This window comes from Accipiter gentilis, chromosome 9 (assembly GCF_929443795.1).
Source record: "Accipiter gentilis chromosome 9, bAccGen1.1, whole genome shotgun sequence".
NCBI lineage: Eukaryota > Metazoa > Chordata > Aves > Accipitriformes > Accipitridae > Astur > Astur gentilis.
Genome location: NC_064888.1, coordinates 28,092,437 through 28,114,230, shown reverse-complemented (window position 1 = coordinate 28,114,230; position 21,794 = coordinate 28,092,437). Strand labels below are relative to the sequence as shown.

General features: G+C 61.5%; 2 protein-coding genes across 7 annotated transcripts; one reads left to right on the top strand and one right to left on the bottom strand.

The window, feature by feature from the left end:
* Positions 1-45: 45 nt before the first annotated feature.
* MMS19 (MMS19 homolog, cytosolic iron-sulfur assembly component) lies at positions 46-19,684 on the bottom strand. 6 transcript variants are annotated; one of them, XM_049811231.1, is made up of 31 exons: positions 18,813-19,684; positions 11,748-11,796; positions 10,853-10,953; positions 9,169-9,254; positions 8,677-8,751; positions 8,029-8,098; positions 7,705-7,833; positions 7,432-7,493; positions 7,067-7,153; positions 6,699-6,773; positions 6,346-6,423; positions 5,899-6,037; positions 5,348-5,502; positions 5,052-5,130; positions 4,677-4,802; positions 4,276-4,369; positions 3,819-3,916; positions 3,321-3,461; positions 2,932-3,087; positions 2,583-2,682; positions 2,312-2,414; positions 2,126-2,200; positions 1,924-2,050; positions 1,740-1,840; positions 1,597-1,653; positions 1,299-1,485; positions 1,103-1,185; positions 842-1,006; positions 704-763; positions 479-579; positions 46-400 (listed from the first exon to the last, which is right to left on the bottom strand). In XM_049811231.1, exons 1-31 carry the CDS (start codon positions 19,246-19,248, stop codon positions 373-375), a joined length of 3,423 nt encoding a protein of 1,140 aa, XP_049667188.1. In that variant the 5' UTR covers positions 19,249-19,684; the 3' UTR covers positions 46-372. The 6 variants fall into 6 exon arrangements, with proteins under 6 accessions (XP_049667188.1, XP_049667189.1, XP_049667190.1 ...); XM_049811232.1 differs by having other exon boundaries at positions 4,276-4,357; XM_049811233.1 differs by lacking the exon at positions 18,813-19,684 and adding an exon at positions 15,920-16,070.
* On the top strand, positions 16,369-21,754 carry UBTD1 (ubiquitin domain containing 1). Its single transcript, XM_049811248.1, has 3 exons — positions 16,369-16,566; positions 20,490-20,717; positions 20,948-21,754. Exons 1-3 carry the CDS (start codon positions 16,500-16,502, stop codon positions 21,331-21,333), a joined length of 681 nt encoding a protein of 226 aa, XP_049667205.1. The 5' UTR covers positions 16,369-16,499; the 3' UTR covers positions 21,334-21,754.
* Positions 21,755-21,794: the final 40 nt, after the last annotated feature.

Below are 21,794 nucleotides of genomic sequence, written 5' to 3'. Positions count from 1 at the left end.
TGGGGTCCCAGCCCAAGCTGCATGAAGACCCCCCCCCCCACAGCATTACCAAAACAGATATATTTATTCCTCTGGCCCATGGGTTGCCACACACTGTACGTGTGTGCACAGGCCTGCCCTCTCCACTCACACATGGCGAGTCTGTCCATCACTGTCCCTGGCTGCAGTAGCAGCTGGGCAAGCCACAAGTGGCACAGTTCCTTCCCTGCTGTGGGTGCCAGGAAGGTGCTGCAGTGAGGGGTCTGCCACCCCTGACGCTCCAGCCCCAGCACTTGGGCAGTACTGGGCTCCAAGGGTCCATGGCATCAGTTAGATGGGTTAGCGGGGGCCCGGTCAGATTGTCGGTCAGCACAGGGAGGGGATGCAGGGCACTCACCTGCCCGGGCTCCCCAGTAGGAACCTGTGGGAACAGAGATGGTGCCATCAGCCACATCCCCAACACGCCAGCACCCCGGCAGCTCTAGCCCCACACACTCACCATTCCCCCCGTGCTGCCACTGCCTCCTTCCGCACCAGCCTCTTCTTGTCATCCAAAGGCTTGGCCAGCGCCCGGATAACTCGAGCCTTGTACGGGAGCAGCTGTAGGACAGAAGGGGCTCCTAATGAGAAAGCTGGGTGCTGGCTGCCCCGCAGGAGGAGGTCTAGGACCCCCTTTCCCCTCTACATGCCGAAGCAGGCAGCAAGCTGCCGCAGGAGCACTTACCACTGTTGTGGGCAGGCTGGTAAGTGCATGGGCACAGCGCAGGGCAGCGATGCGGACAGCCTGGAACAGACAGGGATGAGGGCAGCACAAGGGCAGAGGAAAGGGGCAGGTTGGGGGCAAAGGAGGGGGCACACGCACCATAGTGGGGCTGGAGGTGAGGCTGAGGAACTTGGTGACCAGTGTGTCAACGTGCAGACTCATGATCTGGGGAGCTTCAAGCAGCAGTGGCTGGAGGCAGCTCAGTGTGGAGAGCTGCACCACACGGTCCGAGCAGGACAAGGCCTCAAGCAGGAGAGAAAGCAGCTGCGCGTGGGGAGAACATAGGAGACATGAGTAACTCCCAGCTGTGCACTCTGCACTGCCACAATCCCCGCCCCCACCGCCAAGGCTGGCTCTCACCGTGGGCAGCTCTGTCACCAGCACAGGCTTGGGGAGATGGTTGAGTACATGGGACAGGCCCTTCAGGTAATTGGCCTTCACGTCTGTGGAGAGCAGAGATGGTTACAGGCAGCCAGGGCAAGGGGGGGACACCAGGTCAGGTCCCCTGGGTAAGGGCTCACAGGGTGGCGAGACTGGGCTGGGGGTGGCCACTCACCGGGGCCAGCCCCGTGGAAGCCCTGCACCAGCTTGGGGACATTGTCAGTGAAGAAGCGCTGGCGGAACATGATGCGCACGTCGGCATGGCAGCCCTTGTGCAGCACATCTGGGGACTCGGCCATGAGCAGAGAGAATCCATCAGCTGCAGCAGGGCCCAGCTCTGTGTCACCCAGCAGGCCCAGCAGCTGCAAGGGAGAAAGCCCTGAGACGGGGTGCCTTCCTGCTGGGTGTTCCCAGCTGGCCATGGGGGGAGCGGGCAGAGTCCTCGGACATCAGATCCCCCCACTGCCGCCTACCTTGTCTGTCAGGCGGGAGCTCAGGGGGTGGTACCGCAGCACCAGGGCTTTGGTTACCTGTGCAGGCAGAGCAGAGTCAGTGCCAGGCTGCCCCCCCCCCCCCCCCCAGCTTTCCCCCCTTCCGCATCTATGGCAGGCCTTACCCAGAGCAGCAGGGTGAGCGCCTGCATTCGGCAGGGCCCCTCTACAAGGCCGAGCTCCATCCTGTTCACGGCAAGCTGGAGGATCTCATCCAGCTGCTGCCCTGGGGACACAGAAGGGACAGGCTGAGCCATTCCCCTGCCAGCAGTGGGCAGGGACCCACAATGTCCTGCCCAGCCCCCTTACCCGCCAGGTGCTTGTTCACCAGCCCTGCAAAGCACTTGGCAGCTGTGGTGGCCGTGAAGGGGCAGTTGCAGGAGCAACTCAGCTCTAGCAGCTCACGGAGCAGCCGTTCCTGCTGAGGAATTGCCACCTGGAGGAGACAGAGCACATTACAGCCTGGGGCCGCTTGGTCAGGGTCCCTCCACCCTGCTGCCCACCAACTTACATTGCGGGGCAAGGAGCAGACGAAGGCCATGAGGAGGGCAACCAGGCGTCTTTGTGCCTCCAAGCACTCCCCATCCTGCGGGGGAAGAACAGCACCCATGTCATCACAGTCCTTGCTGCCAGCCTGTGCTGACATCCTCATTCCCTGCCCCTGTTCCGGCACACCAGCCCCAAGCACCCAACATACCTCGAAGGGCTGGAAGGAGCAAGGAAAACTGTTCTGGGGCAGGAAGGAGACTTCTCCATCCAGGAAAAGGGGTACCACGTGAGACACGCTCTGGGCAGCCAGCCTAGGAGAAAGGAGACATTGCAATGTGCTGCTGTCGGAGGGTCACCAGAGAGCTCCTGGGTACCTCCCAGGAGGCACAGGGTCCCCCTGAACAGACAGCAGCAGGGGGCACGCAGCCTGCCCCCTCCCTACGATGGAATGCCCAGCGTCCTATCCCAGCATCACTCACTCAGGGCTCAGGTGAGTAGTGGCAGCGCTGATAACTGGGACCATGGCAGCCAGCACCTCTTCCTCCAGCAGTGCCTTGCCCAGCAGCGGGTGGGTGCTCTCTGCAGGCAGGGGGAGGAAAGGGACATGCTGGAGCCCGCTGCCCGGAGGGAGGAGGCAGGCACAGCCCCCTGACCCACACCGGCCCTGGGGCAGGGCTGCTCTGCCTCTGGCAGGAGGCAGCGGGGCCCGCAGTGCCCGCGGCTGCCAGAGGGCGGCGGCAGCAGCAGGGCCGGCTGCGGGGTCGGGGACCCCAGAGAGCCCGGGGAGCTGCCTGCTTTCCCCTTCTCCTACTCCAGCTCCGCACCTACCTTGCATGGCAGCCTGCACAGCCATGGCCAGCAGGCAGGGCACCACCGTCTGGTGGTAGTACCAGCAGCTCTCCGCGTCCTGCTGGCACTGCAGAGCCACGCGGTGCAGGCTCTGGCACACAGAGACCATGTCTTGGGCGTTCCCGGCCTCGCTCCCTGCAGGGCACAGTCACCATCACATCAAACAGTCTGAGCACCCACCGCCCTGATCTGCACCAGGATTCTGGGGCAACGCAGCCCTCCCTACTCCCTCTCCACCAGTGGGATTTGCAGCCCAGCCCCAGGCTCCTTGCACCTCTGCCATCCCCACTCTACCAGCCATCAGTGGTAACAGAGGCAGCTCCTGCCCGGACATGTTCCGCGGAGCCGCCTGCTGCGGGCTGCGTTACCTTTCTGCACCTTCCGGAGATGCTGCAGCAGGACAGGGACAGTCTCCCTCACAATGCTGGTGTGGGTGGACACGGCTGCCAGGGCCTGCAGGCAGCGCTGCCGCAGGGAGCAGTGGTCACGGGGGCTCTCTTCCTGCCGCTCTGAAGAGGAAACACACCTCAGAGGGGTGTTGGGGTGACCCCAGGCCCCCTTGCCCAAGGGCATTCAGGGCCCAGACCCTGCCAGGGTGGATGGAATGAAGCAGCACAGCAGAACTAGCCCATGCCAGGCCCAAGGCAGTCTGCCTGCTTTGTGCCTGTGCAGCATCTCCCCACAGGGCTGATCCCGGCCGCACAGGCTGGTTGCCAGCACCACAGTGCCTGTGCTGGGAATCCCCCAAGCAGGAGAGCCACTGACCTACGCCATATGGCACAGCCCCACTGCCCGGTAGGAGCCAAATGGGACAGGCTTCACCCCAAAACCAGACATCACTTCCTTCCCAAGGCTGCCAGCCCTACCTGACTGCAGCTCCTCTTCAAGCCTGGGTACCATGTGTCCAGAGAAAACTTTTGGGTAGAGAGGAGCCAGAGATCCAGCTGCCTCCATCGCTGCTTCGCTGCCAAGGGGGGGAAGAGAGCGGGAGGGCTGATGTGAGCACTGCAAACCTGGGGCTGCTTGTACACCAGCTGTACAGATCTGGGCCAGAAGGTGCCTCCAGAAACCTATTTCTCAGCAACCTGCCTTTTCCACCCTACTGGCAGGCAGAGCAGAGTCCCCTGCTTTGACAGGCCCAGACTTTCTAATTTCCAGCCTATAAATCACCTAGTTTATCCCTTTACTCTTACACCCACAGTCTTTTAGTTCAGACAGTTCCTGTACCTTCCTCCAGACTACAGCCCCTCCCTGCAGCAAAGCCAGGCTTTGTTCCTCTCCCCAGAGTCTGGGTGACTGCAGTGGCACTAGCCCACCCCTCACCTGCTCTGGGAATCCTCCTCATGCAGAGCGAGACGGATGAGGTGATCCACAACCAGCTCCAGGTCAGAGGGAGACAGGAAGCCTGGAACAAGAGCTGTAGAGGAATCCTGCCCTTGGCCAAAGGCAAAGATGCCGGTGTTCTGGCCAGCATCCTTCCCTCTTGTCTAGGCCAGCAGCACCGCAGCAGCATGCCAAACACCAGAGATACATGGTGCCCAGCATAAAAAGGCAAGAGAGAGACCAAGTGTCCCTGGAGCTCATGGCCTGGGTAGGAAATGCTGCCACTGCTCCTGTTCACCTACAGGCAGCAGGCAAGGACATCCCAGCAGCCATGTGGCATCATGTCTCTCAGAACAGGGTGACGCCTCCCTCTGCCTCCCCAAGGGAAACAAGGCACCAACCTTGTAGGGAGCCCAGGACAGTCAAAGCCCTGATCCCAACCAGCTGCAGCTGCACACTGGGATCCGTGAGCGCCGAGAACACCACAGAGCAAACCAGGGCTCGGAGCGACAGCAGAGTGCTCTCATCTAGACAGAGGGGCACGGAATCACTGCTTGTGCCTGGCTGTCACCGCACAGCCACCACCACGGCACCTGACAGACCCTTTCTGGGGCCCTGCTGGTTGACACCTAGCCATGCAGGGACATGGTAGAGAATTGCACATAGAGCCGCCCAGGTCAATGAGCCTTCCTCCTCTGTCAGCATATGAGGAAGGTGAGGTCAGAGCCAGCAGCCCCCTAGCACACGGTGTCTCCAGAGGGACCAGCCAGCCTCACCTTCTTCCACATGTCCCCACTTCTGCTGCAACTCCAGGAAGCCCAGCAGCATTTCCAGGATTGTCCTCCTCTGGCTGCTCTGCAGGGACACAAAAGAGCAACCCAGATCACTGTCAGTGCTGGGACACAGCTATGCCTCAGTCCAGTGCTGCGAGGCCAGAGGGTGCCCACAGGGTCCCCACCTGCAGCCAGGGAAGGACATCCACTTTCATACCCTGCTCCCACCAAGCCCTGCAGAGCCAGCAGCTGCACTCAGCCCTGCTGCCTGTGACCACAGAGCCTGGGGTGCCCCTCACCTGCGAGTGCTTGGTGTACTGCTCCAGCAGCAGGGGCAGGACACTGCTGGTGACACAGTGGTAGGCGCGGAGGGAGGCACCTGCTGCTGCCTGCAGGAGTTTGGCACTTGGCCACACCAGCTTCATGTCGGGCTCGCACAGATGGTGCCTGCAATCTGAGATAGGCTGGGTGTCAGCTGTGCTGGCAGAGTTCCTCTGCCTCGCACAGAGGGACACAGCTGATATCTGGGCTGGGACGTGCTGCTGGGGCGCAGCTCCGAGCTGCCGCACAGCCTCCCTAGCAGAGCTGCTCCCCCCAGCTACAAGCCAACAGCACAGCCTTGGATGCCCCAGCCCCAGCAGAGAAGAAAGCAACTTGATCCAACAGGCATTTCCTACTGTGCCCCCTTCTCCTCCCTTCCTGCAGCCAATTACCTTGGAGAAGCCAAGTGGCTGTGAGAGCTAGAAAGAGAAGAAAGAGGCTTCAAAGAGAACAGGAGGGCAGATCTCTAGCTAGGAGCATGCTTGCAGGCCTGGCTGCTCGGGGCAGGGTAGGTCTCTCTCCTAGCTACCTTGCAGGATGCTGCTGAGGAAGGAATCCAGGAGATCCTCGGTGTCAGAGCTGAGCACAGAGCAGGAGAGGCAGGCAGAGAGGGCGTGCAGTGCGGCCAGGCACTCCGCCTCAACCTTCTCGCTTGCTGTCTGGAACACCTGCAGGAGATATCATAGGATGATCTAAGCTTTGTGCTGACCCCAACCGCAGGCTTCATGCTCCCAATGTGAGCAGAAGGGCTCAGGCTCCCGCCTCACTTCCCACGTGCTCTGAACATGCAGTGTGGCACATCCAAGCCCCCGGGACATGCTGATAGGGCTGGCCTGTCCCCACACTTTTCAGCTGGGGCTGTCCAAGGCCACAGGTGGGTGCTGCTGGGAGATATGGGACCCGCCTGGTCTGGCTGTGAACTCATGCTTAGCAGGAGCCCAACTGGAGCATTTGTTAAGGACCCTGGAGTACTCACCTCCCTGCGTAGGGATGACCAGAGGCTGGGGAGGAATTCCTGCAGCTCCTTCTGCCCATAGATGGCACAGCAGGCAGTCTGCAAGAGGGAGCGAGGAGAAAGCATCAGAGAGAAGCCAGTACTTGGACGACACAGACCAGGGATACTGCCCATCCTGCAAGCTCATGCTGAACTGCACAAACCACTCAAGGGAGAGAAAAACAGCAAAGAGTGATGTAGGCCAAACTAGGACCCTGGAAATCATGGCTCTGCAAGGGACAGTCTCTGACTGTCAGGGAGAAGGACTCAGAGGTGGCTGGCTGCTGCTGCCACAGGCCAGCTGTGGGCTGAAGGGTGTAGGGGTCCTTCCTTACCAGAGTCTGCAGGGAGTCAAGCTTGGCACTTTGCAGGTCTGAGTCCATCTTCTCAATGAGCAGAGGGAGAAGGAACTGCAGAGAGAGGCACTTAAACTCAGCCCACCCCTTGCACCACCTTGTCCACGGCCCTGCAGGGCTGCAAGCTCAACCTCTGCCAGGAGAGCAGAGGTTGAGGGATACCTGCAACAGGGAGCCCCTTCCCAGGACATCAGTGTCAGCACTCTCCCCACACCCAACCCCAGCAGGAGACAGGGCTACCCTAGCGCAGGCTCCTCGTCCCAGCTGTTCCCTTCCCATGGAGCCATAGCAGGAGTTACAGCACTCTGAACAGCGGGGTGCTCAAGAACCCCCTAGAAGCTTCCTACCTCAGCAAATTGAGGCGTGGAGGCCAGTACAGCCCGGAGGCTCAGGATGAGGTCTTCTCTCTGGATGCCATGAGGGTCATTGGGGGGCTGGGAAGGGAAGCAGAGCAAGCAGGTCACCGGTCAGGAAACCTCCCAATCCAGCCATCAGCCGAGGCTGCATCACCTCATCTCCAGCAAGGCAGCAGTGATGCCAGCCACTGCAGCCAGCTTGGCAACAGCCTGTCAGCCTGGGTACCACAGTTTGCAGCTAAACACTGCCCAGCCAAGACTCTTGCCCATCCTCCCCTCCCATCTCCTGGAGGGGACACGACCCCCTGAGAAAATGTCAGAAGGAATAGGCTGTGGCACAGGGCAGACTCACTCACTGGAGTAAAATCAATGGGAAAGTAACAGGAAGTCACTTCAAACAGCTCCTCCACAAAGGGACCTGCAAGGAAAGGGCAGAGGACATGAGCAGAGATACTGGGCAAAAGAGGCACAGCAGCTATGCCGAGCACCCACAACAGGCTAGCTCTGCAGCTTCTGAAGCATGTCAGGTACAACCCCAGCCCTGGTCAGTCCCAAGGGCCATCCCTCCAACAACTCAAAGAAAAGCAACATGTCCCCCAGTCAGCTCTGCACAGCAGGCACGGGCTCACCCAGGGCGTAGTTCTTGGCAATGAGATCACGCACAATCTGGAAGGCCACCAGCAGGTTGCGGGGATCCTTCTCCCCATCCATCACCTGGATGAAGCCAAAGGTGAAGTCGGCACCCAGGCCCTTCAGCTCTGCAGAAAGGAGGAGTGAGAGCAGATGCAAGACACCGGACCTTACCAACAGGGCATGAAATCAGCCAAGTTTCCCCAGTCCCACAGCCCTTCCAGCTCTCCCCAGACAGGGCAACAGAGCCTTTGAAAAGGTGAAAGCGAGCCATTCTCCCAGACTGGACAACCCCAGAGTGGTTCTGGAATCTGGCCCCTCACCTTCCTCCCTGGTGCCCATGAAATTGGTGATGATGCTGTAGACTGTGTGGCGGTCCAGCTGCAGCAGGGACTGGAGGGAGGAGCAGAGCAATCAAAACAAGCTTCCACACATGGCAGCATTGCTACCTACCACGCAAGGGCAGCACATGCCCTTGAGAAAGAGGGCAGGACCCCCAGCAGCTCAGCTGCTGCATTCTGGCACACAGATCCCATTTACCACATGCAAAGTGTGCACATGCCTATGCAATGGCACCTGAACATGACTGTCCCTCACTGCATGAATGCACCATCACAGTCACACCAGGGCCACACATACTGCCCAAAGCCCTGCCTACGTAAACAAACTTAAACTGGAGAATTTGGGTGCTGAGGGCACTTAAATACAGCCTGCAGAACAGAGCAAAGGAAATAGCCCCCCCAGGGCTGAGAGAAGAGAGGACAAGGGCCAAACAGGATCCTCAGCTGCTGTCTGCCTCTTGCTCTGCAGTGAGACACGCTGTCTCTAAGCTCTGCAGGAGGACTGCACTGCTGCGGGAAGGATGCGCTACGCTGCACTGTCACTGAAATGTGCTCAGTCCTCAGGGCAGGCAGGCCATTCCCAGACACCCAGGGAGCAGGGACAGGATAATGGGAAATCACATTGCTCACCTGCACATGTACCTCCTGGAAGATAGCTTTGAGCACAGACACTGCTAGCCCTGGGGACAGCACCTCACACATGCTCTGGGGACAGGAAAAGAAAAGCAAGAATAGAAAACCATGATGGCAGCCATATAATGGAGCTTTATGTTTCTGTACAGCAGCCACCTGCAGGATCCTCTCCTATGCCAGGGAGAGCTCACCACCCCCACAGACAGGACAGAACAAGATGCCTATCATCTGTGCTGCTCCCCAGAGCAGCCAGGGAATCCTTGCCCCAATACCAGCACGGGGCAGATCAAGGCAGTCTCCTCTCCCCTGCCCCTCTGCAAGGGACACAGCAGGATCACAGATGAGATAGGGCAATGTCACCAGGCAGGAGGTGACAGCCCAGCTGGGCCCTGCTCGACATGCTGCTCCAACCTGTACCCAGGTGTTGCACCTCCCCAGCACTGTTCTGGAGTGCATCCCAGTGCTGCAGACTGTGGGGCGCAAGCTCACCAGCGCTCGGAGTCCCTGGAGCACCGAGGGGATCACAAGGTGATGGTCTTGTAGACGATTCTCGTAGAACAGGACCAGATGCAGCACTGTCAGAAACAGACAGCAACATGCATTAGTCCCAGGAAATGCAGCTGCTGGGTGCCAGCCCCAGCTCTGCCAAAAGCAGCTGCCAGATGAAGAGTGAGCACATCTTGCACTGGTGAACAGCACGAATTGCCACTGTTGGGTGCACCCACCTGGCTCCAATGCCTTCCCCCTCCCCCCATCAGCAACGCACGTCTGACCGCAGCGGGGCAGCACCCACCTCTGGCCGCTGCAGAGGTGCTGGAGCTACCCAAGAGGCATTTGCCCTGGCCTGTCCAGACACGTGGGTGCAGATGCCAGCAGGGAAGCAGGAGATGCCTGTTCAGTGGAGGCTGGAGGATGTCGTGGGGTGGGGCGCAGGGCTGGAGCAGGAGCTCCAGCTTCCCTGTGCTTGGCTCCACAACACGTTCCCGGCCCCTGAGTCACGGCCACGGGCGCCTGCACACCCTGGCCCTGGGGAGTGGCAGCAGGAAGCAGACTGGAAGAGCCGGCTAGCAGCATCCTGCGCCCACAGCTGCTGCAGAAACTCACCCCCCCAGGAGGCAGCCTGACGCAGCACTTGGGAAATGAACTGCGTGAGGAGGGACACGAAGGGAGACAGGGCCAGCTGGGGGTGTCACAGCAGCCACCAGCGCCCTGGCTCTGCCCACCCTCCTCCAGAGCTCCTGGTGACATGGCTCTAACCCAACTCGCTCAGCTGCCCTGACTCTGCTAGGTGTCCCCACTGAACCTCCCCACCTCCGGCTGCCCCTCCGGAGCACCCCAGTCCCCATCACGGTCATCACACCTGACTCCAGCTACACTAGTAGATAGTCTGTGTATATTCTCTCTGCACAGCTGCTCTCAGCCCTGCCTGGCACCAGTCTGAGACTTACAGAGACAAATGCCAAGGACTAAGCACTTTTTACTTCCATCCTTCCCTTTCTCCACCTCACTTACTAGCTGGGCCCCCCTGCCTTGCCAGCCTGCTGGCACAGGTTCAGCTACCTGTCAGCAAGGCCCCCAGTCCAAGTGAAAGTTTGGCAGCACTTACTGACTTCCCCCACTGCCAGCCAGTTGCTATGGGGCATTTAACACAGCCAAACCTTCTGCTTGTCACGAACAGGGCATCTTCCTCTCCCCAACCCAGTCCTCCACTCCACTCTCATCCTTACGTCAATTTCCCCTCCTCCCCAGGCCCCAGGGTTCCCCCAGAGTTAACCTGGGCAGGCCACAAGGCTGCATCGTGACTTGCTTTGTGAATGATGGTTTTCCTGCACTGAATCACCACCCAAGGATTTTGACATGCAGATGTGTCCCCAAGACGTCCCACGTGGCGCTGAGCATGCCTGGGTGTGCAACACCCACACACTGCCAGGGGCACCAGCTGCAGCCCAGGGCTTTGGCGTGTTCAGGGAGTGACCCAAATTGTGTGGTGAGGTTGGCAAAAAGGCTGCAGCGTGACGGCCCGTGTCCTCCTTGGCCTTTGACTTGAGAGACATGTACAAAGTTGTCACGGTGCTAAACCAAACCCTTTGCCAACAGCAGGACAGACACTTCAGTGGCACAGGCTTTGCCCCCAACCTGCCAGCAGCACTCAAAGGACCAGAGCAGCCCTTACCTTCCTTCTCCTGGAGCAGGGAGTAACACTGGAGCAGGACTTGTGACAGCAGCTGGATGCCTCGCCCTCGCATCCGAGGATCTGTGTTCTCCAGGCAAGACCTAGCCCAAGTAGGGAGAAAGCCCAAGAGGCCTGTTGTGAGCAGGAACACCCAAGCAGGAAGCACATCCTGAGCGGACACATAAAAACAAAGAGGTGCTGCTCTCTGGGCAGGGGGGCAGTGGCCCAATACTGCCTGACTTGCTGGCAGGGTGGGAGCAGACTCCTCTTCCCCTGACTGTGCTGCACACATGTACTCAGCCCCAGAGCCACGCAGCAGTAATTCCCAGTTCTCAAGCTGGACCAAAGAAATTGCTCTTGCCCATGCTCTGCACCTGAAACTCAGGCTCCCAAGATCACAAGGGCTGAAAAAGGGCAAAGCCTCTTACAATGAGGCAAACCCAGCCCCCAGCTTCAGAGAAATGAGCTTCCCCAACTCCCAGGCCGTGACAGCTCAGAGACAGAAGCAAAAGCTGAGTGCCAGGCAACTTGTGACATGGTGATGTGCAGCTGTGGGCTCAGGCAGCTCCTTCTGGGGACAGTCTCAACCGAGAAGTGCCCTGTGGCTTGCTGCCTGCCACAATACCTCTCCTCGGTCCTGGGAGAGCATCAAGAGCTGCTCCGGCCCTGCTCTTTCCCAAACAGCCCAACTCCTGGGAGGGCAAAGCACCACCCAGGTCCCGTGCTGTGAACGGACAACTTCCTTGCAGGCCTGTGTGCTGCAGTGTGCCTACCAGTGCTGAAGCTAGCTCATCCTGGATGAGCACACTTTTCCTTCTTGTTGTCCCTCCTTGCGGGAATCTCCCTTGCAAGGAGATGTATACGTGATGTATAACATGTATAAGGCTTTACTTACCCCAGGGCTTCCACAAGCTGCAGCACAGTCCAACTTCCATCTTTCACCCCTGCAGAAAGGAGGTAAAGAGAGTGAAGCAAAAAGACTCCCAGACCGTCAGTCATGCACGGCACTGGAGACAGATGCCAGGAACGGCCCTAGCACCAGAGCAGGAAAGGCTGGCTGGGTGCCGGCACCTCACTAAGCACCGAAGGAGCCATGTGTGCTCAGTTGGTGGAGCTGCCTCCAGCCCTGCCTGCAAACATGTCTGGGACCGAGAACTGCCTTGACTGGATCAGAGCTGAGAGCTGGCAGCAAGGGGTGAACTTGCCTGCACTTTGCCTCTTCCCTCTCGCCACAGCCTGGCTGCATCTGTGACCAATGCGTGGCTCCTGAGAGAAGCAGCCTTGCTGTGCTCCACTTCGCTGAGATACCAAAAAATGCTTCTCTAATTGAGCAAGCCAGAAGGAGACAGAGGGCAGCTCCCCAGATGCTTCCTGAGGGAGAACTGGCCAAGCAAACAGCCCAGACACAAGTGATCAGATGGCTTCCCACCTTGGCTCTGCCACCTCCATGCTATGCTGAGCAAGACCTGCACAAGACTCCCTCCAAGATGGAGGGCAGGGAGAAAGGCGGCTTTGTGGTCAGAGGAAGACGAAGCGTTGGGACTCCTGGAGTCTATTACCAGCTCTGACTCAGACACCCCACCAGGTTGCCTCACTCACCTCCTGCCTCAATATTCTTGCAACTCAACTGGGGGAAGAGTCACTCCTTGGGAGGCTTTGGTAAGGACCCGCTGCATCCTACAAAGGCCTTGGCAGAAGGGCAGGTTCTCCACTCCCACCACCCACTGCTAACACGACACCTTCCCAGTAGGAAAGCTCTGTGCGTGCCCTGTGGTCAGACATGGGGTGGGGGGGCAAGGGACTGCCTTACCTTCAGCCCTCTAACCTGCAGCTCAGGTGGCAAGGGATATTGCTGGGAAACAAGCAGCACCCCTCACTCTCTACCTGGACAAAACAGCTTTCCTCCACAAAGAAAGCACCCTTCAGTCACCGAGACTCACTGTCTTTGCCCAGGAGCACTTCTGGGCACTCCAGAGGGCCCTGTTCATCCCTCTGCCCTGCTGAAGTCTTGCCTACACGACTGACAGGGCACCCACCTGCTCAGAAGCCTAAAGGTTTCATTTGGGGCTTTCCCAGGCCTTGTCTCAGCTAGTGTCTCCTGCTGTTGCTAGTGTTTACCGGCTCTTCCTAAGCAGTTAATTCCAGTATTAAGTCATGCTGCTCATCAGAGAGTGGTCTCTGGGGATGGGACAAGGGATGACTGTTTTCTGACAGCAGGCAGCCCCGACTCCCCACATAGAACTTCCAGTCCCGTTTGGCACAGCAGGGAGAGGGAGCATGGACTGAGGGACAGAACAGATAAGGGGAGCTGCGAGGAAGAAGAGAGGCCCAGCAGGTCGCAGACTCAACAGCCACAGACTGAACAGGGGGTGCCTTGAGTGACAGCTGTAAGGTGCTGGCAATATCTCTTGCAGAAGAACAACAGTGCAACAGCAAGCGGATGCTGTGCAGCAGCACAAAGCAAGAGTGGGCTGCCAGGAGAGCTCATACAGTCCCTTCACACCCAGTATCCCAACATCCTGCTCTGTAAGCTCATGAAAAGCCCTCGTGCCTCTGAACCGCTGTGGAGAAGGTCTGAGACAAACGCTGGCTCTGCGGCCAAGCACTCTGCCTCTCTGCGTTTTCAGAGACTGAAAGCAGTGTCTACACAAAGCTGCTGGTTTCCTAATCAGCAGGAAAGAGCTGAAGTGTAATGGTCAAACCACAATCGGCTATTGATACTCCCCGCGGTTAGCAGCCCCTTCGCTCACTACAGTGAGAGAACTCGCTCTGTTCTCAGGGACCTGAGGGTGCGACCAGCTTCGCCTTGCGTGGAGCGACCACACCAGCCCCGACAGCGCAACCTCTGAGCGCTGCCTCCTCCTTGCAGGCACAGCTGCGCAGGCCACGGCTTAAGCGCAAGCACAGCTATAATTGGACCTGCCTCATCAGCACGGCAGGCACAGTGGCAAGCCTGTGGAACTTCTGCCTCCACATCTGGCAGCAGCAAGTTCCCAAGGTTAATTACACACCTTGAATCCCAGCACTCCCTTACCAGGAGGGGCTGCCTTCCTATTCTGGTGTTCTTGTAGTCCCAAAGGCTAAACAGAAGCAAGACATTTACCCTTTGCTGTATTATTACTTAGAATCAATCTGCTCCCTTTCCTAACACGTCTGTCCCCCTTTCATGCCGTGTCCTTCTAGACATTAATCACTTCTGCAGGCTTTCCATTCTTGTCTCCCCCCCACCCTCAAAATGCGAGCACAGCAGTCACAGGGAGCGTGTGATAGATTTCAGTAACAGCAGTACCCTTCTCCCCCTATCTTTTAAAAAAAAAATTAGTTCAGCCTCCTCCTGCCACCCACTGACCCGTGCAGCCCAAGCTGCCTGTGACAGCACCAAGCCCTTTCTTCCACTTGCCAAGTTACACTCAATTTAGTACTCAGCAACACATGGGAAAGCTCAATGCATTTTTTCCAACAATTGCACAATGGCCACAAGGTTAGAAAAAACCTCCCCTTTCGCTCAAGGATACTTGACGCAATTTAATACTTTCTGATGTGTGATTCTATATGAGGTCAGAGGGGCCAAAGGACACTTGCTGGCTCCCTCACTTGTCAAGGCAGGTTTGTCACAAGCACCATATGGCTGACGAGAGCTGGGGGGGTGGCGGGGGTGGCTCTTTCTCTTTGTATGTCTTCAAAGAGACAAAGCTTTCTCTGGGCACTTCTGTAACATGACCATAGATGACAACAGCAGTTGTAAGGTTATCTTTCCCCCAGTCTATCCCAAATATGTCGGAGGTTTAGTACAACTCTTTTGCAACATCTTGAATGTCACATAGTTTAGTGAATTCCTCCTAATTCCCTTGGCATTTTCTTCACCCCGTGTTACATGGACCACCGGGTTACCTTCCCGTTTTGCCAGCTCATCTCATCACCGAGATACCACGGATCAGTTCACAACCCATCAGCCTTGGGAAAGGTCTATAAGGTACCCTTCTGTGTAACATAATCTACGTAGTCCTTCTCTGCTCTCTCAACTCCTTTCCAAAGCACGCTGAAGCCACTGCCTAGAAACACAAACACGCCACCTTATCCTTAGAAAGCCACACTCCTGAAGCTGCAAATTCCCTAATATAACAAAGTCACAAAGTTATTGCTCTAAGCAGATAGACAATTTATCCAAGGAAACCAAATGCCTCAAGCCCTACCAGGAAAGGAGGAGAACCCACAGTGAGGGCAGTCAAAGCTTGGTCCCAGAAGCAGGGGCCAGGAAAGCCAGCACATCAGTCAGCTCCCACAGCATCTCAGCAAGACCAGGAACCCCCCTCCCACTGGAGCCTTCTCTGCCACCCAGCCAACCATACCCCGTACCAGCCACAGCAGCTCCCACTGCACCCCAAACCTCCAGTACCGGGGCCTGCAGCCTCGTGCTCCCATCAGCTCACACATCCCATGCCACTCCCCCGCCCCGAAGCCCCATTCCCCATTCCAGGCCAGCCCCTGGCACCACCAGCAGGCCCAACACACATTTAATCCCACCCCATGCTCTAGACCCGCCATCTAAAACACTGACCCGCCCCACAGACCCCGCAGCTCTGCCTTCACCCAGCTCCCAACAGCCCCGCACCTACCCACACCCACCTTGTCCTCGGCCCTAGAGCCCCTCACCCTAGCTGCTGCCCCACGCCTACCCCACTGCCCCCCATCCCCTCTTTCAGTGCCCAGCTCACGGCTGCAGGCCCTGCCCATTCCCCCATGCCCTGCCCCACAGCCATGCTCCGCACCGCAGCCTCACGCCCCGGCCCCCCAACCCATGCCCACGCTCAGCCGCTCGGTCCCTCGCCCCCACACCCTGCGCTGCCCCACGGCCTTCCCTATGCCCTCCCCCATTCTGCATCCTAAGCCCTGCCCCACAGCCGTGCCCATGTCCTGCCCCACATCCCCACAGCCAGTCCCACGCTCACCCTCAAAGCTCACCCCACACCCCCACGACCCGCCCCACCGCCTCCCAGCCGTGCCCAGGCCCGGCCCCGCCGCCGTGCCCACGCCCGGCCCCGCCCCGCAGCCGCGCCCGCCCGGTACCTGCCGCCACCTCCGCAGCGCGGTCGTCCTGCTGCCCGGCCACGAAGTCCTGGACGGAGGCGGCGAGCACCGCAGCTCCCGCCCCGGCCCCGGCCGCCGCCATGACACCCCGCGCCCAGGGCAGCGGCCGCCGGCCCTGCCGCCGTGCGCATGCGTCGCGCCCTCGGGCCGCGAGCGGCGACAGCGCACGCGCGCGGCGGGAGCTGCCCCCGTCTCACCCCTCACACCCCCCCCCCCCCCCCGCCCCCGGCCACACTTCGCCCCCGGGAGGGGGGGGGGGGGGAGGAACGGCGGGGCCGCGAGGGGGCGGGGCCGCACGGCGGGGCGGAGCGGATAAACCCGCTGCGGGAGCGGGCGCGCGCACGTGGGCGGTGCCGGTGGCGGTGGCGGTGCCGGTGCGGGCGGTCACATGCGCACCTGGGGGGGCGGGGCGCGGCGCGGCGCGGGGTGTCTCCGGCGGCGGGGCGGCCCCGGCGCTCAGAGCCGGGCGGCGCGGCTGAACGGCGCCGGGCCCCGCGGTCGGGCGCAGCGCGGAGCCGGCTCGGCCCCATGCCGAGCGCCGCCGCCGCTGAGCCCCGCCATGGGCGGCTGCGTGGGGCGGCAGCGCCGGGAGCGGCCCGCCGCCGGGAACCCCCGCAAGCGAGCAGGTGAGCGAGGCCGGGCCCGCCGGGGCAGTCCCGCCCGGGCACCTCCCGCAATCGCGGGCACTGGGGTGGGGGTTCCGGTGTACCCTTGCGGTGGGCACCGGAGGGGCGCAGTCCGCGGGCGCGGGGGGGGCTGTCCCATGCGCACCACCGGGAGCCGTTCTGTGCTCTCGGGGGTCCCCGGATCCGGTGCGCGGCCCCGGGAGCTGGCAGGCACCGCGGCTCCCGTCCTGGCGCCCCGGGGGGGTTGCGGGGTCAGGGCCGGGGTACACTGCGCGTCCTGCCCAGCCGTGCCGGTTCCCGGCTCCTCCCGGGGAGGGGGTGTCCGGGGGGGGCTGCAGGGTTGGGGGCTGTCCCCGGTTTGGGCTCGGCAGTGTCCCCCGGCACGCCGCGTCCTGCAAACCGCCGGGTCCTTGCCCGGGGTCGGTGCCGCCCGTACACCGGGCTGTTGCCGACGGGCGCAACCCCGTTCCCGCTCCCCTGGGGCTTCGGGAGGTACCGGGGACCCGGCCGCGGAACGGGTAGGGAGCGGCGGGGTGGGAGGCTGGTGCAGCCCCGCGGATCCCGGGAGTTACCGGCAGCCCAATGCCCGGGTGACATGAGGCACCTCCCCGGGATGCTGCCCTGGAGGGTCCCGGAGACCACGGGGATGGGCACGGCTACCGGCCGGCGGAGGGGACGTGGGGCCGGCGGGGTGAATCACCCCTGCCTTCGCCTCACCCGCCTCCCTGGCCGGTGCGATCGCGGCCGGTAATTACCGTGTTTATGGCAAAGCGGTGGTAGGCGGCGGGAGAGGAGGAGCAGGAAGCGTGTGCACGGGGACGGGGTGCCCCGGCCCTTGCCCGCAGCTGGGATGCGGGAGGGAGGGAAGTTTTCCCGTGGGATGGTGCCCGCCGCTCCGGCAACCCGTGCAGGGTGCCGTGGCTGCCGGGTCTGGCTGTGCCCAGTACTCGTGGGGAGCCGTCCTCACCGTGTGGAGCTCTGGGGATGCCCTGCTGGCTCAGGTTAGGGTGATGGCCCCCATGGGGCCGGCAGCCCTGCTCCCCTTGGGGCTGCGGCCCCCCACCTCGGCAGGCTCTGGCCCGCAGGGGTGCAGGTGCCTTCCTGTGGGTGTTAGTCCTGGGGTCCCCGGCCGAGTGATCGCTCGGCTCGGTGGGGGTGTAGGGCCATTGCCCCAGAACTCGGGGCTGCTGTGGCTGGGGAGGTCGGATCCCAATGTCTGGATCCGTGTGCTCCCCTCCTGTGCCAGGCGACAGCCGGCTGCAGAGCCTTTGTCTCCAACACCGCTACTCACTCCCTGCCAGGGTCTCCTGCGATGGGTCACGGTCCCCTCCTGATACCCCTGTGCCCCAGGCAGCTGCTCTTGCAGCATGTCGCTTCCCAGGGGAGTGAGGCTGTCCCCAACGCTGGGGTGCCCAGGCTGGCTTCTGCCTCCACTTGTGTGATGCCACCAGCCCATGGGAGATGCTCAGCAGGTGGTGGAGGATGAAGCAAGGCTGCAGCTGCCCTCACGTGCAGCACTGGGACACTGCCCTGGGCTGGCAGGTCCCAGCACGTGAGGACCTGTCATAGGTGGGGAGGGGTGCTCTGCCTGCCCTCCTCTGCTGCCATGGGGGCCCTGCTAAAGCAGCCCACCTGGCTCCTGCGCTGGTTGGGCCTCGCTGTGACCCCCTGCAGAGGGGTCCTGCCAGGGCTCCCTGCAGCAGGTCACAGCATTGTCCCCGGGATGGCCAGGCTGCCGCAGCAGGAGGAGCAGGGGATGCTGGTGGCACGCAGCATCCCAACCCTGCCTGGCCCAGGAGGGGACCAGGCGGCGCTGCTGGAAGCGGTGTTGTGTGCCATCTGGCTGGCAACTCCTCTGGGGCTAAGCCAGCCTCCAGGACCCGCCGGCTGGGGCTGCCTGGCTCTCCCCAGGGCTCCAGCCAGGCAGGGAGCGAGCTCCAGGGCAAGGGAGCCTCCAGGGCCCAGCCTCTTGCCTGGGGGTCCCCAAACTGGGACACTGCGGGGGGGGTGGGGGTCTGAGCCGCAGGCAGGGCGCTGCAGGCACAGGGCAGGAGGCAGGCAGGCTGGCTGCCAGCCAGATCCTGTTGGCTCGAGTCCGGGCGCAGCGAGCAGCCGGACCTGTCCGGTGGTGCTGCCACCACGGAGAAGTTGCACAAGGGGCCAGGAATAGAGCGGCAGGAGGTGATTAGAGGCTGCGGGGCCCAGCTGGGCGGCAGCAATAAATAGGGACTTAAGCCCCTGCCTACCTGGACAATGCTGCGGGGCACGCCTGCCCGCATGGGGCAGCCGCAACCTGTCCCCACTCCCTGCCACAGCTGGGCCCCATGGCTCCAATCCTGCTGCCTCCCACGGGCCAGCATCTTCCCTTTGCCACGAGCAGAGCCGGGAGGATGGTGCCAGCCAGGAGTCCTGCTGTGCATGATGGTTCCAGCTGTGAGGATGAGTGGCCCAGCCTGGTGGCCACAGATAGCATGGAGACATGGTCCTGGCCGTGTCCTTCAGGCTGGCCGTGGCCACCGCTCCGCCACCCTCCTGGGGCAGGTGCTGCCTCCGACCTTGCTCTGTCCTGCGGTGCTGCAAATCCCTCCTGCCCGGCACCGTGACTGCTGAATCGGCAGCGCTGGCTGCAGCCGACTGCCCTTGCTCCTCTGGGAATGTGGGTGCAGGCAGGCTGATGCCCATCAGGGATGCTCAGTGTCCAGCCCCAGGGTAGCTGAGCTCCTGTGCCCCATGGGGACTCCCGGGGTGGGTGCCATGCGTAATGTCCAGCTTTGGGCTGGGCCTTGCTGGGAAAGCAGGTGCTGTGCTGGTTCCAGTGGCCTCAGATGGGGTGGGAAACAGTTAGTACAAAAAAAAAATAAAAAAGGTCATATAGTACCTTGTGTCACCGCACACTTGCCCAGGAAAAGCTGCCTGGGGAACGTGGCTCAGCCCACAGCTGGCAGTGGTGGCTGTCCCCAGCAGTTGGGGTGTGTGGCTTCGCCTTGCCTGTTAGGTTGCTGTGCGGGCACAGGCATCCTTCCTGCCCGGCTGGGGCTCCACATCCCCCGTGTCCCGTCCCTGCAGGAAGGGTGCTGGCTGGCTGACCCAGGGAGAGGGGTGGCAGGAAGGAGCTGTTGTCACTCATTGTCCCCAGCTCAGCTGGGAGTGACAACAGCTCCTTCCTGCCCCACGTTTCCGTCCCAGCCGTGGGGCCGATGGAATGGGGCTGTTCCCACAGGGCTGCAGCCTAGTGTAGGGAGCGGAGGGCGGTATGGGGGTGGCCCAGACCCCTGGGCACTGCTGGCTGCTGGGCGTCCTCGGGGCTGTTTCATGGAGAGCCTGCTCAGTTTGACCCGTTGCTGGGGCTGCTGCAGGCTGGCAGGCCCCCGCCCCAGCGATGCCCTCTGCCCCCCCGATGCCTTGGACGCTGTCTGCCTGCTGCCTTGCCTGCAGCTGCTCCCTCCGTCTCAGGGTGGGTAGAAAGGACAGTGAAGTCCTGCCCCCACCTGCCAGGGCTGCAGCTCAGCCCCCGTAATCCCTTTCCCGCTCCGACTCACCAGCTTATTTCCTGGCTAATTCCCTAAGCTATAAATACTGCTCTGCCTCAAAGGGCCCTGAGGCCCTGCAGCCACCCCGTGGGGCAGGGGCTGGTCCCTCTAGCATGGGGGCAAAAGCCCTTGTCCCTCCTGGGGCCAAAGGATGTCCCTTGGTGGGGGCAGCTGTTATGCGGCCAGTGGGATCTTTGGTAGGGCTAGCTTTAGCTGAGTTTCCCCCAGCTGTGCTGGGGACAGTCCTGTGCTGAGCAGGGGCGATCCCTTGGACACCACTGTGCATGGTGCCAGGGGCCCCCAGGAACCTGTGGGGGTGGGGAGGTGGGGGGTTCAGGGCCCAAGGGGGAGCCCCATCCCTTGGCTGAGCATCCCCTCCCCTCCCCTCCCCAGGCCGCAATGAGCCCCTGAAGAAGGAGCGTCCCAAGTGGAAGAGCGACTACCCCATGACGGATGGGCAGCTGCGCAGCAAGCGGGATGAGTTTTGGGACACAGCACCTGCCTTCGAGGGCCGCAAGGAGATCTGGGATGCCCTGAAGGCAGCTGCCTATGCCGTGGAGGCCAACGACCACAGCCTGGCGCAGGCCATCCTCGATGGAGCCAGCATCACCCTGCCCCACGGTGAGGGACGGCACCAGGGGTGTGGGTGGGGTGGGTGCCGAGTGCCGCATATCTGGGCACATGGGGGTCCCCAGGTTGGAGAGGAAAGGGGTTCCCAGCTGCCATCCACGCAGCTCAGCCCAACCAAAGGGGGCAACGCAGGCTCTACCCCACTGCCTGGGGTGGCCCTGTCCCCATATGGGTGGTCCATGGGGGTGACCACCCACAGCATCTTACTCTGCCATCCCCAGGGTCCCTGACAGAGTGCTACGATGAGTTGGGCAACCGGTACCAGCTGCCTGTCTACTGCCTGGCACCTCCCGTCAACCTGATTCTGGAGCGGAATGAGGAGGAGATGGCGGAGCCAGCCGAGCCCCTGCCCAATGCCCGGCGGGAGTTCTCCCTCAAGGTGCGGCTCTCCACTGGCAAGGACCTGCGGCTCAGCGCCAGCATGGGCGACACTATCGGGCAGCTGAAGAAGCAGCTGCAGGTGCAGGAGGGCATTGACCTGGCCTGGCAGCGCTGGTTCTTCTCGGGCAAGCTGCTCACTGACCGCACACGGCTGCAGGAGACCAAGATCCAGAAGGATTTTGTTGTGCAAGTGATCGTCAATCAGCCCCTGCCACCCAGGAACTGAGCCACCCCCGCACTGGTTGCGGGGAGAGGGCGTGGAGCTGGGGGGGCAGCGGCACCTCTGGGGATGCCCCGTGCCGCGTCCCAGCCCTGCCGGAGCCAGGGCAGCCTCTGCTCACCCCCGAGGCTGCCCACCACCCAGGTGACCCCCCAGGAGGGTCTGCATGGGGCTGTGCCGCTGTGGTGGCCCCTCTTGGCTGGGGACACAGGCACGCGCTGCGTTTGCTGCAGGAGGTTCAAGACCAAATGTCTCTGGGGCGGTTGGCACGGCCAGGGCCCCACTGCTGGGCTGTGCTGGTGGGGAGAGGCCATGACCTGCTGGGCTCCGGCTCCCCATGGCCAGGAGGCCCCAGGGTGCTGGGCTGGGTGGAGATGTCTCCCCTCTGTACATAGTCTGTATTTATCAATAAAGCCTTTTCATCCTTCCTCTGTCCATGGGGTAGGTTGGGGAGCTGTCACCCACAG

Excerpts from the sequence above, each read along its gene's own strand:
- UBTD1 (XM_049811248.1), top strand. The coding sequence starts at position 16,500 with ATGGGCGGCTGCGTGGGGCGGCAGCGCCGGGAGCGGCCCGCCGCCGGG. Across the intron at positions 16,567-20,489 it reads GAACCCCCGCAAGCGAGCAG|GCCGCAATGAGCCCCTGAAG; the intron begins GTGAGCGAGGCC and ends TCCCCTCCCCAG. Across the intron at positions 20,718-20,947 it reads CAGCATCACCCTGCCCCACG|GGTCCCTGACAGAGTGCTAC; the intron begins GTGAGGGACGGC and ends TGCCATCCCCAG.
- MMS19 (XM_049811231.1), bottom strand. The coding sequence starts at position 19,248 with ATGGGCATCAGCCTGCCTGCACCCACATTCCCAGAGGAGCAAGGGCAG. Across the intron at positions 6,424-6,698 it reads TTGACTCCCTGCAGACTCTG|ACTGCCTGCTGTGCCATCTA; the intron begins GTAAGGAAGGAC and ends TCCCTCTTGCAG. Across the intron at positions 4,370-4,676 it reads TGTCCTGGGCTCCCTACAAG|CTCTTGTTCCAGGCTTCCTG; the intron begins GTTGGTGCCTTG and ends ATTCCTCTACAG.